This window comes from Nematolebias whitei, chromosome 17 (genome assembly GCF_014905685.2).
Source record: "Nematolebias whitei isolate Nwh7 chromosome 17, NemWhi1, whole genome shotgun sequence".
In the NCBI taxonomy this organism is placed as follows: Eukaryota; Metazoa; Chordata; class Actinopteri; order Cyprinodontiformes; family Rivulidae; genus Nematolebias; species Nematolebias whitei.
In genome coordinates this window covers 16,058,476-16,074,579 of record NC_056514.1, presented here as the reverse complement: position 1 = coordinate 16,074,579, position 16,104 = coordinate 16,058,476, and the positions used below count along the sequence as shown (strand labels likewise).

At 41.6% G+C, this 16,104-nt stretch overlaps 1 protein-coding gene across 1 annotated transcript in view; it reads left to right on the top strand.

The window, feature by feature from the left end:
• The first annotated feature begins 141 nt into the window (after positions 1-141).
• cacna1g (calcium channel, voltage-dependent, T type, alpha 1G subunit) overlaps positions 142-16,104 on the top strand; it is a 409,969-nt gene continuing 394,006 nt past the window's right edge. The window contains exon 1 of the mRNA XM_037691266.1: positions 142-440. Coding sequence (XP_037547194.1) covers positions 142-440 — 299 coding nt within the window. The remainder of the gene's footprint in view (positions 441-16,104) is intronic.

The following is a 16,104-nucleotide window of genomic DNA, read 5'->3' as shown; positions in this document are numbered from 1 at the left end:
GGATTTGAAGTGTGTGTTGGAGGGATTTGAAGTGTGTGTTGGATGGATTTGAAGTGTGTGTTGGAGGGATTTGAAGTGTGTGGATTTGAAGCGTGTATTAAAGGGATTCAAGTATCGCATGTCGCCTGCAGGAGCTGCGTGATGGCTGAGGATGGGGGTATAAATCTCTCCGAGGCCCCCGCTTCTGGGGGCTCAGAGGGTCGTTCCTCTCTGCCGAGGACTTTCATCCGACTCAACGACCTGTCCGGGCTGGGGGCGGCCGGCGGGGGGGAGCTGGTGATGATGGAGTCCCCAGCGCTCGACGGGATCTCTGCGGCCGGGGATGATGGCTCGACGCACGGCGGGGAGCTGCCCTACCCCACGTTGGCCCCTGTGGTCTTCTTCTACATGAAGCAAAGCACGAGGCCGCGGAGCTGGTGTCTGAAAATGGTCTGCAACCCATATCCTTTTTTATTTCACTGGAAACCAGTTTGGAGTCTGCTCATGCACATACGTCTCTTCCCATCTGCGCCAGGTAAGGAACCCCCGCGTGGCTGTGCAGCTTTCCCAGGTGATCTCAGGGTGGTGGAGGGCACACCTGTTTGGATGCTTGGTAATAGCCAAATGTGTTGCTCAGGTGTTGGATGCCTCGTGCAACCCCCCCCCCCCCCCCCAGCAGTGCTGTTATTGTTCTGATTGTTTCTAAGGAGATGAAGAGCCTCAGGCTGGATGGAGTGAAGGGCCGTGATTCAGACCTGGACTGTGTTTATTCAGCTCATTTGGGGGTTAATGGCAGCGAGTGTGTGTATGTGTGTGTATGTGTGTGTGTGTGGTGGTGGGGGGGTGGGGGGGGTATTGATCATTCCTCTTACTGAGGTGGATTATTGATTCATAGAGGAAGAACCAACGGAGGCAGTGATGTCCCTCAGTTATCTTTGCTTCTCTTTCTGTTGTACTCGTCCTCCACACCTCCTCTGCTGTCCATCCATCACTCCATCTAATCCTCTCTGCCTCCCCGTTACATCCGACCACCTCTTCACCTCCCCTCATTTATCACCCCTTTAATTGAGACGAGCTGCTCGTCTCAAACTCCCCCTGGAATAGAGAGAGCGACTGCAGATGATGCACTCACACACTTTACTCATTCACTTCTTTTTTTCGTTCTTTTTGGTTCTTTTTTTGAGTTCTGTTTTGTTGTTTGGTTCTCTTTCTTTCTTCCTCCCTTCTTTTCTTCCTCGCCTCCTTCCTTTCTTTCTTTTGTTCTTAGTCATTCTTTTTTTTGTGGTTCTTTTTCATTGTTTTGTTCTCGTTCTTTTTTCTTCCTCCCTTCCTTGCTTCCTCCCTGGCTTCCTTCCTTCCTCTCTTCCTTCCTTCTTTCCTTGCATCCTTCCTTCCTTTCTTTCTTTTGTCTTCATGCAGGGACTCTCAGGGCTCTCAGCTGATGTCCATGTCTGTAAATGTCAGATCTTTAAAGGTCCTACAGGAGCCTGGTGGCTCCACAGGGAGCAAAGAGGCGATCTATGATACTTTTATTAGACTCTGGGATTCTCGAGCGTTTCCTTTTGTGGATCGAAGCTCTCACAGACACGCTTGTGTCAAGACAATTAATACTGTCTGATAAAAATAAAACATCAGATTTTGGTTTTAAACCACAAACAGCTCAGAAGGATTGATGAGCTCTGGCAAGGACAGTGATGTTTGAAGACTTTATAGTAGTGAGGGTAGGGAGCAGGTGGAAGACACTCTGCCAGCAGGTGTGGACACTGCCAGATAGTTCCATAGTCCTGACAAGAGATGGTGCAGTGTCTATCAGCCGGCTCAGCTCTGACACAGGTCCACAGATGTCTTCAGGAAGAGAGTGGGTGTAGATAGTTGTAGTTGTAGTTGTAGATAGTTTTTTCTGTTGCGTTAGTTTTTAGTTTAGGAGTTTGCATCATTTGTGTGTTTGCAGCACGTTTGCTGTGGGTTTAGCTGTTTGTGGGGCGTTAGCGACGTTAGCGTCAGCCACCGTACACAAGTTACATTGAGTCTGTGAAAGAAAAACAAAATGGAGCTGACAGCCCCATAGGAAGAGTAAAGCTTAGTGTCTTTTCCTGACACTGGTTTGAAATGATCCAAAACTTGATTGTCTCCAGGAAAACCAGCTGCAAAAATACCACAAACTGTGGAATCCCTCCCAACATCAAATCTTTTTTTTTTTTTTTCCTTTTTCAGAATTTTTCTAGACAAAGGACAGATAGATGCATTGTGCGTCCGGTCCTGCTGAATCAGAGCATTTACACATGCACGTGTCACAGTTTGCAGACGACATGTTATTTGCATAAATCATTAATTGAACGTGTTTTGTCATTATTTCCTGGCAGCGTGTGATTCTGCTCAATTGTCTGACATGGTTCTGTTTCTTGTCCTGCGTCACGGTGCAGGATGGACTGTTGGGAATTTTAAAATTCCATTTGTCTTTGTTGGACTGTGTGGTACAGGTGTCCCCGGGGCGGACGCTCTCTCTTCCAGTTTGCCCTTTATTGTGTGTCGATGCTAATTTAGGAAAAGGTCACTGATTTAGCAACTCTTTGTAAAGCTGATCGACGTTTGTCTCTGAGCCGCGGTGTGCCGGTGTGTTTGTGCACCGATGCGTTGGATCCCGGCGAGCAGAGAGAAGCAGTCTTAGTTATATTTTTACCTCTTCCTCCACTTGATCCGTGGCCCTCCTCTGCCTCTGCCTCTCCACGTCGTGTCTCTGTGTGCTCGCTCGCCTCATCCTGCAGTAGTCGCTCACCCTCCTGCTATAAATACCTCCACACCAGCAGCAGCAGCTTCTGATGCGCAGAGACAGCTTCCTGTGTCTGAAGCTGCAGAGCCACAACGCACGAGGATCCGGCCGAGCTCTGGGCCCGTCTTTTCTAAACAGGCAAATCCTCAGTAAGCCCTCAGCTTTGGCTGGTTTTCAGCCATTCTGGAGGGTCTCAAGTAATTAGAACTCAGAATACTTGTTGAGGTATTCAGGGTCTAATTGAACCCCCCTGGGGTCCACACAGTGAGTGATGTTTTGCCCAACACACTGCCTGCGTGAAATTCCCTCTCCCAGTTTCGCTAATTGTTCCTGCAAATCTGCGTCTGATAAAAAGTGAGGGCTTTTTTTATGATTGAGGGTTGTGTAACCATCTCACACACACACAGGACTCCCGTAGGTGTCTCCTCATTGACATGGAACCGAATGTCGTGCCAAGGCGGAGGAGGGGGGGGGGGGGTGTTTGGGAACAAATCCAGTGCTCTGCATCCTCGGCTCGCACTGATCTGAGCAGAGGATTACACCAGTGAGGGAGGACACCTGGCCAGCTGAGGTGTTTGTCATCATGTTTAAATCACGCTCAGGGGACCGGGTCAGTTTCAGTGGAATATGTTCCTGATTTGTGTTTTTGCTTCGGTTCCACACAACTGCCTTTGTGCATCAGCAAAGCAGACATTCTCAGATGCACCTGTCAACCAACGAAGGCCTTCCCCGTCTTCTCTTGCTGCTTTTTCTTTTTTCCTTCTCCTTCATGGAATGGAAAGTGAAACAGCGGTTGTACAGCTTTTTTTTGGGGGGGGGGGGGGGGGGGTGGGGGTGGGGTCACTGACAGCCACCAAAACCAGCGTATGATGAACAAGCACAAAGTAAAAGCCGAGGCTCCGTCGGAGAGCCAAGTGGGACTTCAGAGAGCATTTTTAAGAGGTGAGAAAGTAGGATTTCACTCACCAAAAACTTTACTTTCAGACCCCCCCCACCCCCCGCTACAGCTCATATCCCTCTCTCAGTTCCTCAAGGAGTTTCAGACATTTCCAAAAACCTCAGAACTCTTTATCAAAGGTGCAAAATGATCACATGAATGTTTTAAACAAGGAGAGAATAAAGTTTCCACGTTCTCCTTATGAATCATATGAGGTTGAAATAACCTCTGCTCAACAGGAAGGTCTGCTTAGTCAGCACTGTGTGGCCTTTTTAATGTGTGTGTGTGTGTGTTTGTTTCAGGTTATATTGTGGGGACCAATTTTACAAAAAAATCCTACATTGTGGAGACCAACTGCTCCTTGTGGGGACCAAAGCCAGGTTCCCATAATGATAAGTCTCGTTGGGGGGTTAAGTTTACTAATAGTTGCCTAGTACTAGTTTACCATTACTAGTACTGGGCATGTACTGGTAATGTTTAGGTTTAGAGAAAGGGTCAGGGTTAGGCTATAGAAAATGAATAGAAGTCAATGCCAAGTCCCCAAAAAGTACATTTACCAGAACGTGTGTGTGACTGTGTGTAATTTTTAGTCTTGTAATATCATCACTTATTGAGTAACGTTACTTGGCAAGCCTGTGATTAGAAGGTCACTGGTTCAACTCCCCGGACCAACATCAAAATGTGGCTGGGAAAGATGAAGCACCCACACCTGCTTCCACCCTATTTTGCCCCACTCTGGGCCCTTGAGTAAGGCCCTTAAGCCCCACCATCTTCTCCCCTGGGTGCCCTAGATGGCAGCTCTCTGCTCCACACAAAGGGCTGTGGTAGCTCAGTGGTCTGTTTTTTTTTGTTGTTGATGTTGTTGCCAAGTCTTCGTGTGAGTTAGTTCGCGGTGGCGACCCCAGAGGAAGGGAGCGGCTGAAAGACGATGTTTGTATTTTTCATGTAAAACACCTCTAAGAGGTGGTTTGTGTGTTTGATTGTTGCACATCAGTTTGTTCCTTCAACAAATTGTATCTTTGCAACTTTGGTCTTTTTGTACCTTTTTTATGGGTATGAGAAGAAGCCGTCTATCACAGGCTGTTCTGTACCCGCTTCTGCCTGTTTCGTACCCGCACTTGATGATTTATGACAATTTAAACTACCGGAGGATTCTTTTGAAAATTGCTGGTTTATCAACAGTTAAAATAAAATCTACTGTCGATTTGGTGCCTTTCATTCATGCAGAGAAATAAAAGAACGTTGTGGTTATGTTGTTTAATAATGTGACGATGAAATGAAGAACAGGTTGATATTGTGATGGAGCTGCTGCATGCAGGACTTTATATACGTGCAGGCATGCATGTTCAAATACTAACAGGTACAAACATGGTGAACCAAAGGGTATTTTTTAGCTACAAAATTAAAACAGCAGTGTAGAAAATGTACAATGCCAGGCCATGATTTGAATCTATCCAATCCTATTAAAACGTATTCACTAAACATTTGCCAAAACTCAGCGAGCTTTCAGATACAATCCAACGTGTCAAATGTTGAGTTGGCAGCGCTGGTGTGAAGCGAATAGGATTCGGAAGTTTGTAAACTCAATCATCCACGTACATAAATCACAAACATTTCAATCATGTGATCTGAACAAATTGTTTTTTGGAAGAAATGTTTCGTCTTTCATCTGAAAGACTTCATCAGTCTGAGGTCTGCCACCAAGGTCTGTCTTATAAATAGCACCTTACTGACATGTTTCAAGCCTGTGTCTGTGAGTAGCAAGCGGCCATCAGGCCGAAAACATTTGATAGTTATGCACGAATGATTGATTGTTTTGGACAGATGGTCCCTTTTTGCATGTGTATATCCAGTTTCTGGGAATCCCACAGCAGACTGGTTTGAAACAGATCAATGAGGCACTATTTATAAGACACACCTTGGTGGCAGGCCTCAGACTGATGAAGTCTTTCAGATGAAAAATGAAACGTTTCTCCAAAAATGAATCTGTCCAGATGACATGATTGAACTTTTTTGTGATTCAGAAGTTGTTTGTAAGACTGACACTAACTGATTGGTCAGTGAATGCATATATGCATGCCAAAAAATAAAAAATAAAAAAGCTTTGCGTTGTCAAAATCCCATTATTAGTTTTATAGAGCCAAACTAAACACATTTATATGCTTTTATTTTGTTGGATTGCAACATTTTTAAATAGGTTTTAAGTTGTTCAGTTGTCTACAAGCCAGTACAAAAAAAAACAACAAAAAAAAACAAGTTTTCTTAGACTTAGTTTCCTGTTTTGACGTCCTTGGAAAGCAAACTTTCCTCTGAAAACCCTCATCGTGCAATCTATGCCAAAAGCTGTTCTTCTTAATGTTTGTCCGTTCTTTTCTACTCCTTGATTAGAAATGTCTTATCCATCCAAATAAAATGTAAATTCTGCTCATTAAAGGGCTTTGGACGGATAATAGACAGAACTCAGCAAGCCAAAACAAATAGCCCAGTCCAAGAATGATGCCTGGAGCACAGTCATCCAAGTCCAGATGCATAAAACACCGCGTACTTTCACGAGTAAAACGTTTGTGTGCACAAAGACTAAACTGTGATACTGCATTGGTTTTCAGCAAGTGTATAAAACATGCATATGGATGATTCTCCATCACAAATCTAATTACCATTGCTCAGTTGTTTGCTTATGAAATTATTCTTTGAGCCTGAATTAAATTAATCCAACAGTGCCAAGTAAAAAAAAAAAAAAACAGTTTCTCTGAATGTGAAGCTGACATTGACTGCAGAAGAGAAAAGTAACTGTACCTTATTAATGAACAGAAGAGCAACTTCCAAACGGTGAAAAGAAACACGTGATTAAATATGAGGACTGGAGGACTCTATGGAGGTAAACTCCACAGTGCCAGAGCAGCCATTCTGCCATGACCTTTGAGCACTGCTACACCTATATACTGAAGACAACAACAACAACAACAACAACAACAACAACAAAAGTTAAGGTAGAAATAATACAAACAGGTAGAGTAGAGCAAGTAAAGACAGCAGCAGAGAGATGAAATGTGTTCAGTTTGTCCTCCAATAGTCTAAACCTGTAGCAGCAGAACTAAGGGATAGCTCAGGAAACCCCAAGCAAACCCTAACTATAGGATTTATCAAAATAGAAAGTCTTAGCCCCAGGCTTCAAACTGGACAATGTGTCAGCCTCACGGACAGAAACTGGAAGTTGGTTCCACGAGAGAGGAGCCTGATAACGGAAAGCTCTGCCTCCCATTCTGCTTTTGGAAACTCTAGGAACCACAATTAAGCCTGAAGAATGAGTGCAAAGTGCTCTGTTATGAAAATATGGTACAATAACATCTGTGATATAAGATGGAGCTAGGTTGTTGAGAGCTTTGTAGGTTAGAAGTAAGATTTTGAATTCAATTCAGAATTTGACAGGGAGCCAGTGGAGAGAAACTAAAACTGGAGAGATATGATCTCTCCTACTAACTCCAGTTAAGACTCTGGCAGCAGCATTTTGGATCAACTGAAGACTTTTTAAATAAGTATTTGGACACCCAGATAATAAACAATTGCAAAAGTCCAGTCTAGACGTGATAAATGCATGTCTTCATAATTCTCATGTGCTTAATAGAAGACAAATTATAACAGTTTTGAGGCTATATCGTCCCAAAGTGAAACGGTCAAAAACTGAATATTCTGGCCGAATCTTGGTCCAGGTGAATTCTGTGAACTGTGCCAACAATGGCTAATTAGCTCATTAGGCTACATGCTGAACTGCATTATGCTCTGCTAACTAGAATTACTGACATGTACTGGAGGTGTTTTTGTTGCACATGGACACAAGACAATACAGTAATTACATTTTTTTAAATATATTTATCATTTTTAAGGGAATTCTAACTAATTTTAAGGAGATTTTCTCAAGAAATGCACCATTTTTCTTACTAGCTAAACACCAATGTCTCTGCTGTTTGGTGCCATGATAAATAACATGAAATTAGTTATTCTGAGATAATTTAAGGTTTGTTTATGTTGGTTAGGGGGAAAAAAAAATCAAGCTAGCGATGCAAAACAATATCCCGAAACATGCTGAAATGCTTTTCAGCTATCAGCTACTAACTGTGACTTGCTCATATTTCAGTAGCTTCCTGCTCCTTTGGTAGCACAAGTGTATTTATAGGTATAATTTTACTGGTAATTATTTTAAAAAAAAAAGGTATTTTTAATTATAGTTGCAGCATTTTCACATTAGCAGCAACAAACACTTTTCTTAAAAGACGCAGGCAGGAGTCATATTTTCAAAAATGACTCATTAGAAGGAACTGGTGAGTTGGATTATTTATGCAGGACTGGTCGTAAGTCAGAGCTAAATGGTCAGGTGCAGAAGTTAAGCTAAAATGAGAGGAAAGGCATTGAATTTTAACAGAAAAGTCCAAAGAAATGTTGCTCATCACTACAAAAGATTACAAAAAGTCTGTCTCTTTTATATAAAAATGAATCAATTCCAAAAAAGTGATAAAGGAATGAGGGTGGACCAAGACTTTTGCACAGTGCACTTACATGTGTAAGTAAAATGCAAGACGGACGATAAATGACATGTCTGACAACTTTCGTTGACCTCACTGTCACTGAACCATCAGATAGTGTCACCAAGTATCCTTGTAAGATGAAACCTAAACGGCAACATGAAAACTTGCATAACTTCAAACCAAAGAACTCTAATGAGAAGAGTTGAAAACGCTCAGCGCTGTAGTTGGCAGTTATGTAGGCGTGCTCGTGTGGGTACAGGCCTTTTGTTGTTGTGGCTGAAAATCTTTGTTCCATTTAGAACCTAATGTTAGTTGCAAGGGATTTATTCTGATTAGTGCTTGTTGCTTGGTTGTTGGAGTGAGCAGAAACAAAAGGCAGGACTTTTAAAATGTTCTTATCCATTCATAGATGGAATATTTATCAGTGCACCTTTGTGTTGTCCACCACATGGTGGCATTTCATTGTACTTCCTTTAAATCTAATTAATGTCCACAGATTAGGAGTTTTTAATGGATGATGCCAGAAACCAAATGTTCTTCTACCACTAAAGGTTGTAGTTTGATTTGTTAGTTTTAGACCTGTAGGCCAGTGTTTTTTTCATGCACACTACAATTGGGTAGAAAAAGTAAAAGCAGTGACTAATTGTAATTTATTTCTTGTGATTGATGAAGATCAGAGTAAACCTGTGCTGCAGATTGTAGCTGCCTGTAGATAATAAAAAATAAAAAATGTTTGGGCACGGATTGTGTTGTAAAACACTTTGAGTGTCTTGATAAGATAAACAGGTGTATGAGTACAGTCCATTTAGCATTTATCATCTAATTAACCCAGTATAGGCACACACAGAAGCCTGGTCAAAGACCACGAGGAGGGAAACGTGTCAGGAGACAGAGGGAGAAGAGGAAAGTCAAGAATGTAAGACTGAGGGTGGCAACTTTAAATGTGGGAACAATGACAGGCAAAAGTGGAGAGGTGGCTGACATGATGCAGAGAAGGAAGGTAGATGTTTTATGTGTCCAAGGGACCAAGTGAAAGGACAGCTAGGCTTGCAGCACTGGGGCAGGTTTCAAACTGTTTTACCATGGTAATAGAAAAAGAAATGGAGTTGGGGTTGTCCTGAAGGAGGAGTTGACAAATAATGTAGCAGAGGTGAAAAGGGTGTCAGGGTGATGTGTCTGAAGGTAGAAGTAGAAGGTCTGATGCTAAAAATCATTTAGCATCAGATGTAAACAACAACATGGGCGTCTAATCAACAACTCTGTCAGTATTATCAAATACTATTTGCAACAACTCGTACAAACACATGAACTCACTAATCAATTTGTCTACTTTTACTTACAATCCCATGTTCTATTGACAGTAAACTTTTTAGTTGGGGTCTGTTGTGCTTTGAAATAGATAATGGATGAGTTAGTAGAAAGTGAAATCAGTTGTTTGAAAACAGTGATAGATCGACTCCTGACAAACTGTGTGCAAAAAGTTAGCGAGTCACCCACACTGAAATGTTACTGATGAGTCAGATAAGTGACAATCAGAAAGAGATGGCGAGAGAGAGAGAGAGAGAGAGAGAGAGAGAGAGAGAGAGAGAAAGAGAGAGAGAGAGAGTGAAAGGAAGTGAGTGTGAGGTGTGAGGAGACAGCTCAGTGTGAAGTCTGTTCCTAACGAGGATCTTTGTTCAAGTTGTTAAGCACAAAAGCTCCTCTTATCCAGGTCAATCTACTCAGTTCTCTATTGCAGATTGCTACGACACTAAACAGGATATCGTCAGATCCATAAACCTATTGCTTTTCTTTGCTACACATTTTGTTTTGTTGGGGGGTTTCACCCACAAGATACCCTTTTCTCTGAGTAATCAAAAACACTCACCCTTATCAGTTCTGCTACTAATGGAATCATCTTGACAGAAACCTCACAGATTGTACAAAAATAAAAGCCCCAGATATATGGAATTTATTGAGCTCTATGGATAAAATCTGAACGCTCCTTTATGTTCTGCCTCTTTTGTCTTCCATCATTGATGCACCGGCTTGCGGCCACAACTCGGTCATTAAACGAGCAACGTGATGCTATCAGAGCTGGCAGTTCAGAGAGGAAAAGAGCTGCAGCTGAATCTTCTTTGCGCTGCATCATGTATAATTGAGCAAACTGCACCTATTTGTTTAATCTGCACGACTTTATGGATTTGTAACAAAGGGATGTTTTGTAGCGCAAACCAAAATTCTCCTTTGGTTTGGACATAATTCCCACAAGAGCAGCCAAGAATAACATAAGAGGACTTTAGAACGGGCAGCACGATGGCACTTGGTAGAGCTGCCACCTCTCAGCGAATACGTCTCCGGTTCAAATCCCGGCCAGGACCTTTCTGGGTGGAGTTTGCATGTTCTCTCCGTGCTGAGAGGGTTTTCCTCGGGTATTCCGGTTTCCTCCCACAGACCAAAACCATGTTTGGGGCAGCTGTGGCTGAGTGGTTAGAGCAATCCTCCAGTGGGAGAGTTCGATTCCTCCAGCAGTCCTTATAGGCAAGACACTGAACCCCTCATTGTCTTAGATGTGTGTCCCATCAGTGTATGAATGTGATAAAGCACTGATTATTCTTTGTAAAGAAATAGTAGAGTGCTGTATGAACGAGGGCACAGATTGTGTTGTAAAGAGCTTTGAGTATCTTGATAAGATAGACAGGCGCTATTTATGTACAGTCCATTTACCATTTACCCTGTTAGGCTGATTGGCAACTGTCCCTAGGTGTGAGTGAGAGAGTGAATGGCTGTTTGTCTCGTTTGTCTCTATGTGTCCCTGTGATGGACTTGAGACTTGTCCAGGGTGTCCCTGTGATGGACTGGAGACATGTCCATTGTCCAGGCTGTCCCCCGCCTCTCGCACAGTGACTGCTGGACATGGGCACCAGTGCCCCTTGCGACCTGAAAAGGAAGAAGCGGGTAAAGATAATGGACGGATCCAACAAAGTTAAGTCAGGTCCTCTGAACGGTTTCTTTTTGTTGAAATGTTTCGTCTTTCATCCAAAGCACTTCATCAGTCCGAGTACCCACAACAAACTCAGTTTTATAAACAGCACCTTCTCATAGTGGGTCAACCAGTTTGATGGTGCTCAGATGGTGTCTGGAGTCCACCCTCTCCCCCGCCGACTTGTTTTAGGTAGTCATGGCCAAAGTGATTCCAAATATTAAGGTTCATGGTCATGCTTGATGTTTTGAACCACTTTGGCCATGACTGCCTCAGACTAGTCGACGGGGGAGAGGGCGGACTCCAGAAACAATCTGAGCACCATCAAACGGGTTGACCCACTATGCGAAGGTGCTACTTACAAAACGGAGTTTGCTGTGGCTACTCGGACTGATGAAGTCTTTTGGATGAAAGACAAAACGTTTCAACAAAAAGAAACTGCCCAGAGGACCTGACTTAACTTTGTTGGATTTTTCTACCTGGATCATTGAGCATGGACTTTTTTTTAAATTATGGATGGAGTTTAGGGCTCGATTTGAAACTCGATGGTGAGTTAATTTGTCTGTGAAACTGAACACAGTGCTCTTTTAACCCAATTTAAATTTTAATGTGGAGCACTTTTCAAGCACTCTTATTAACCCAGAAACAACATCTATAATAAAATGCTATGGTGCTGCCAACATTTATTAGGGAGAGACTAAATATCCTGTACAGGCTGCACAGTCTGCCTGATGAACGTTTGTATTTTGAGACGAACCATAGAATCCCTCCATAAATATCAGCGCAGTTTTGAACTTATTTGGATTGTCTGTGGAGCTCTACTTGCTGAAAACTGTGGTTTGCTCTTTCTCTGGAAGAACTATTAAGAGTTCTCCAGTTACCTAAAGAACCTGGTTTCTCTGAATAACCGGATTACTTCAATGCATATGAATGCACTGAGTGTGTCTGCAGGACAGCTAACACTGTGTGTGTGTGTGTGCACGTGTGTGTGCAGCAAATGACCGTCTACACACACATGGTTAGATGCCAACCACAATAGTTCTGAGGCAAACCACAAGCTTCACGTGGTTGTCTGCGTCTGAAAGCATATCTGTGTGTCTGCAAGACTGATCATAGAAACTACATGTTTTTACACCATAAAAAACGAGAGGTTTAGATTTTTTTTTACTTCTCTTGTGCTAAATGTCTTTAATGATTTTACTGGTGTTACCAATATATTGTGATACCCGTAAAGGCCTCCACAATGAAAGCAAAAAATGAAGAATAGAAGAAAAAGAGAATTTGTAGTTAGAGAAGTCTAGAGGACAGAATGGAGCTGAGGTTCTAAAGGACGTTCTGTGGTCCTACAGAGCCTCCATCTTTGAAAGGTATGAGATGAAATCTCTTTATGGTTTGTCTAGAAAAAAAATGAGTTAGAGTGAAGTTGATGATTAGAAAACTTTAGTGACCTGGTAGAAGTTTAATTCCATCTCATGTTTTATTAAGCGTTTATTAACCAGATAACAAAAAAAAACCCATTGAGATCAAGACCTCTTTCACAAGAGTGACCTGGCCAAGGACAGGCAGCAGCGCACGTCATAAAAACAAAACAAGTAACAAGATTAGAATAAGACTTCAGAAACATATAAAAACATACAATATAACAGTAAAGGGCAATCATTGTAATAAATAATAATTTTAAACAATGATAGTTTAAGATCTAAAACACAGGAACTGTTGACAAGATATCCTTTGCCGTTTTTTTTAAAGTTCACAAAAAAGCACTCAAAGTCAGTTCTGACAGTTTTAATTCAGCTTGCAAGGCATTCCAAGCTGAAGGGGCAGTAAAGTTAAAAGCTTTCTTGCCCTTTTCTGTTTGCACACGAGGAACATTAAGGTGCAAACAGTCCTTAGAGCGTAAGGCGTAACTACTGTCCATTCTTTGAATAATAGTACATGAATATTGTGGAAGCAAGCCAATAAGAGACTTATACACCAAAGTCATCCAATGCACATGTCGCCTGTTATACAGGCAGAAATACTTGTTTTAAGATAGAGATCACAGTTATGAGTAAGGTAGCTACAACCAGTAATAAATCTTAATGCACAATGGTACACTGGATTCAATGACTGTAGACAACTGTTTGAAGCACACATGTAGACAACATCGCCATAGTCAAGTACTAGAAAATAAAAAAGCAGCTATGATCAAAAGCTTCCTAGCTCTAAGGGAGAAACATGATTTGTTTCTGAAGTAGAACCCGAGCTTCACCCTTAATTTGGAGATTAGGTGTTTCACATGAGATGTAAAAGAAAGCTCCTCGTCAATAATTGAGCCCAGGTATTTATAAGGAGACCCTCTCGAGAACTTTACCCTGCACTGTTTTTATTACTGGGAGATTTTCCAGTGGGACAGACAAATTTGAAAAGCATTATTTTGGATTTATCAGCATTTAAAACCTATTTTAGTTGCTCAAGATGAATCTGCACCTCATCCAAAGCAGCTTGTAAGAATTTAAGTGCCTGAGCAATTGAATATGAAGAACAGTAAGTTACATAATCATCAGCATAAAAGTGGTAAGAGGCATTTTACAATTTTCAGACACACAGTGCTGTAGTGTAAATTGTAAATAAGATGGGCACCAAGACAGAGCCCTGGGGTATGCCCTTTTTTACTTTAAGAAAACTTAAGCTTATGCCAGCCATCTGTACACATTGTGTCCTATTTGCCAAATAATCTACAAACCAATAAAATGCTTCTTTGGAGATGCCCAGTTTGAGAAGAATATTTACCAGGATGTACCACGTGATGTGAATGACAACGAAGTCACCTTGAACCTTGATCTTTTACATTATTCACATCTGAAACTAAACCCTGCCTTAATCTAAATCAGTCGTAATTTTGCTTCACGCTCTTTGTTTTCGCCCGCAGCAACATTATTTCCTCTGTCATCTTATTTGTAGTTTTAAGCATGTGACAAGCTTGTGCTTTGTCCCCAGAGAGCAAATTTGTCCTTGATTTTCAATCACTTGTTTGTGCAGTAAAAACAATTACTGCAGATAGACAGCAGCTAATGATGGCAGCTTCAGAGAGCAGCTTGTCCCAATGAAGATGGATGGAAAGCAGAAAGACTCCGTCACTGTCTGCAGTTAATCAGCAGGCGTGGTGGGTTGTCCAGTTCACTGGGTGGCTGTTTCAATTTCAGGGTTTCCAACTTGTCATTGCAGCTTTAAGTGAAATTCAGTGCTTGTGTTGGTTATTTAAAAAAAGGACCGTCTTCTGTGATGCTATAATGCCTTACGATAGCTTCATGGTTAGTGTAACAATGTAGTACATGCCAAAGTTCATGCTCAATAATCCAGGTATAAAATCCAACAATGTTCAGTCAGGCCATCTGGACGGTTTCTTTTTGCGTTGAGAGGTTTTGTTCATCATCCAACGGATTTCTTCACCCTGAGGAACCAGCAAACAAGTGTTTTTTTTTCCACTTTGGAGTATGCTGTTGGTGGAGAATCAGTTTTGTTTGGTGGTTCCTCAGACCAAAGAAGTCTGCTGGATGACGGACGAAACGTCTCAGCATAAAAAAAAGAAACTGTCCAGATGACCTGACTGAACATTGTTGGATATAGTAGTATAGTATAATAGTTTATAGCTATTTTGTTTTTCTGATTAGTTGTTTGGATTAAAATGATCTTTATCTGGGTTTATTTATGTCAGTTTGCAAAACAGATTCACTGTATACCTTAATTTAAACGTCCATATACATAATCTGCCGAATATAAGCATAGAAACTGCTTGTTTAAACTTTAATTCACTAAAATTTGAGCTTCAGGATAATTTCTTATCATCCTTGTTTTTATGTCAAATCACAATGGTACAAACAGGCATACAGATCCTGATGAATGCTCAGTAATCCAGGTAGATACATCTAACCAGGTTACGTCAGGCCAACCTGGTTAATACTGCATTTTAAAATGTGTAGGATTTTTTTCTTTCCGTATCACCTCTCTACTGAGCTGCTCTGAGAGACAGCTGTAAATGTGTGAAGGAATCCAAGGAAGCATCTGTCAGCCGCGAAAAGGAGGCAAAACGGGACGCACAAAAAAGTTGTGGAGATCATTTTTCTTTGCAGAAGTCTGAGATTAGCTGATGGGACTGGATGTATGTCCATGAACAGCAAGAGTTTGAGCAGTAGAAGCTTGAGCAGCCATCTCTTATCAGATTTGATTTTTAGCAGTAAATACAGTTTCTGCAGTAGTCATGTCCCATCTTGTAGATCTTTTTTACAAAAAGGATGGTTGGAAAGTTTTAGCAAGAAACCCACGTTGAAGTCTGTAGAATTTCAAATATATCCCACTGTAAACATTTAAAATGTTTTCAGGACTGCAGAACATGATTTATAAAGGCTTTGAATCATTTGACCAACCTGCACTGGACACATCTCACAGCTCTCCCCCATTATTTACTTCATCTACTCCTGATTATGATATTAGTTTTGGTTTTGACATGTTGGCAAGCAGCTTGTTGAGATGTATTATATTATATAGATGTAGTAAATATTACATACAGTAGTCCCTCGCTACTTCGCTGTTCGTTTATCACAGACTCACTCTATTGTGGTTTTTCAAAGTAAGATGACACACAATGGGCTGATTGATGGATGAGCCACACGATCAGTATGGATTTTTTTTATTTAAAAGAAGTTATTTTAAATTATTTAGCACCTCCTTCACGTTTGTGCAGCCCTTACTGCAGTATAAGCTTCCTGCTGCAGCTGATCAGCTGTTCTTAATGCAAAGCTGAGAAGTGGGCGTGGCCAAGAGCGCTTGCAGGTGGCAAAGAGCAGAGGAGTCAGGGAGCTGAAATCATGACATACTGTACTCTTTTAGAGCTTTCAGAGTTTAAAAACATTGTTTAAAATATTCCAATAGTGCGGGAAGGGTTTAAAACATA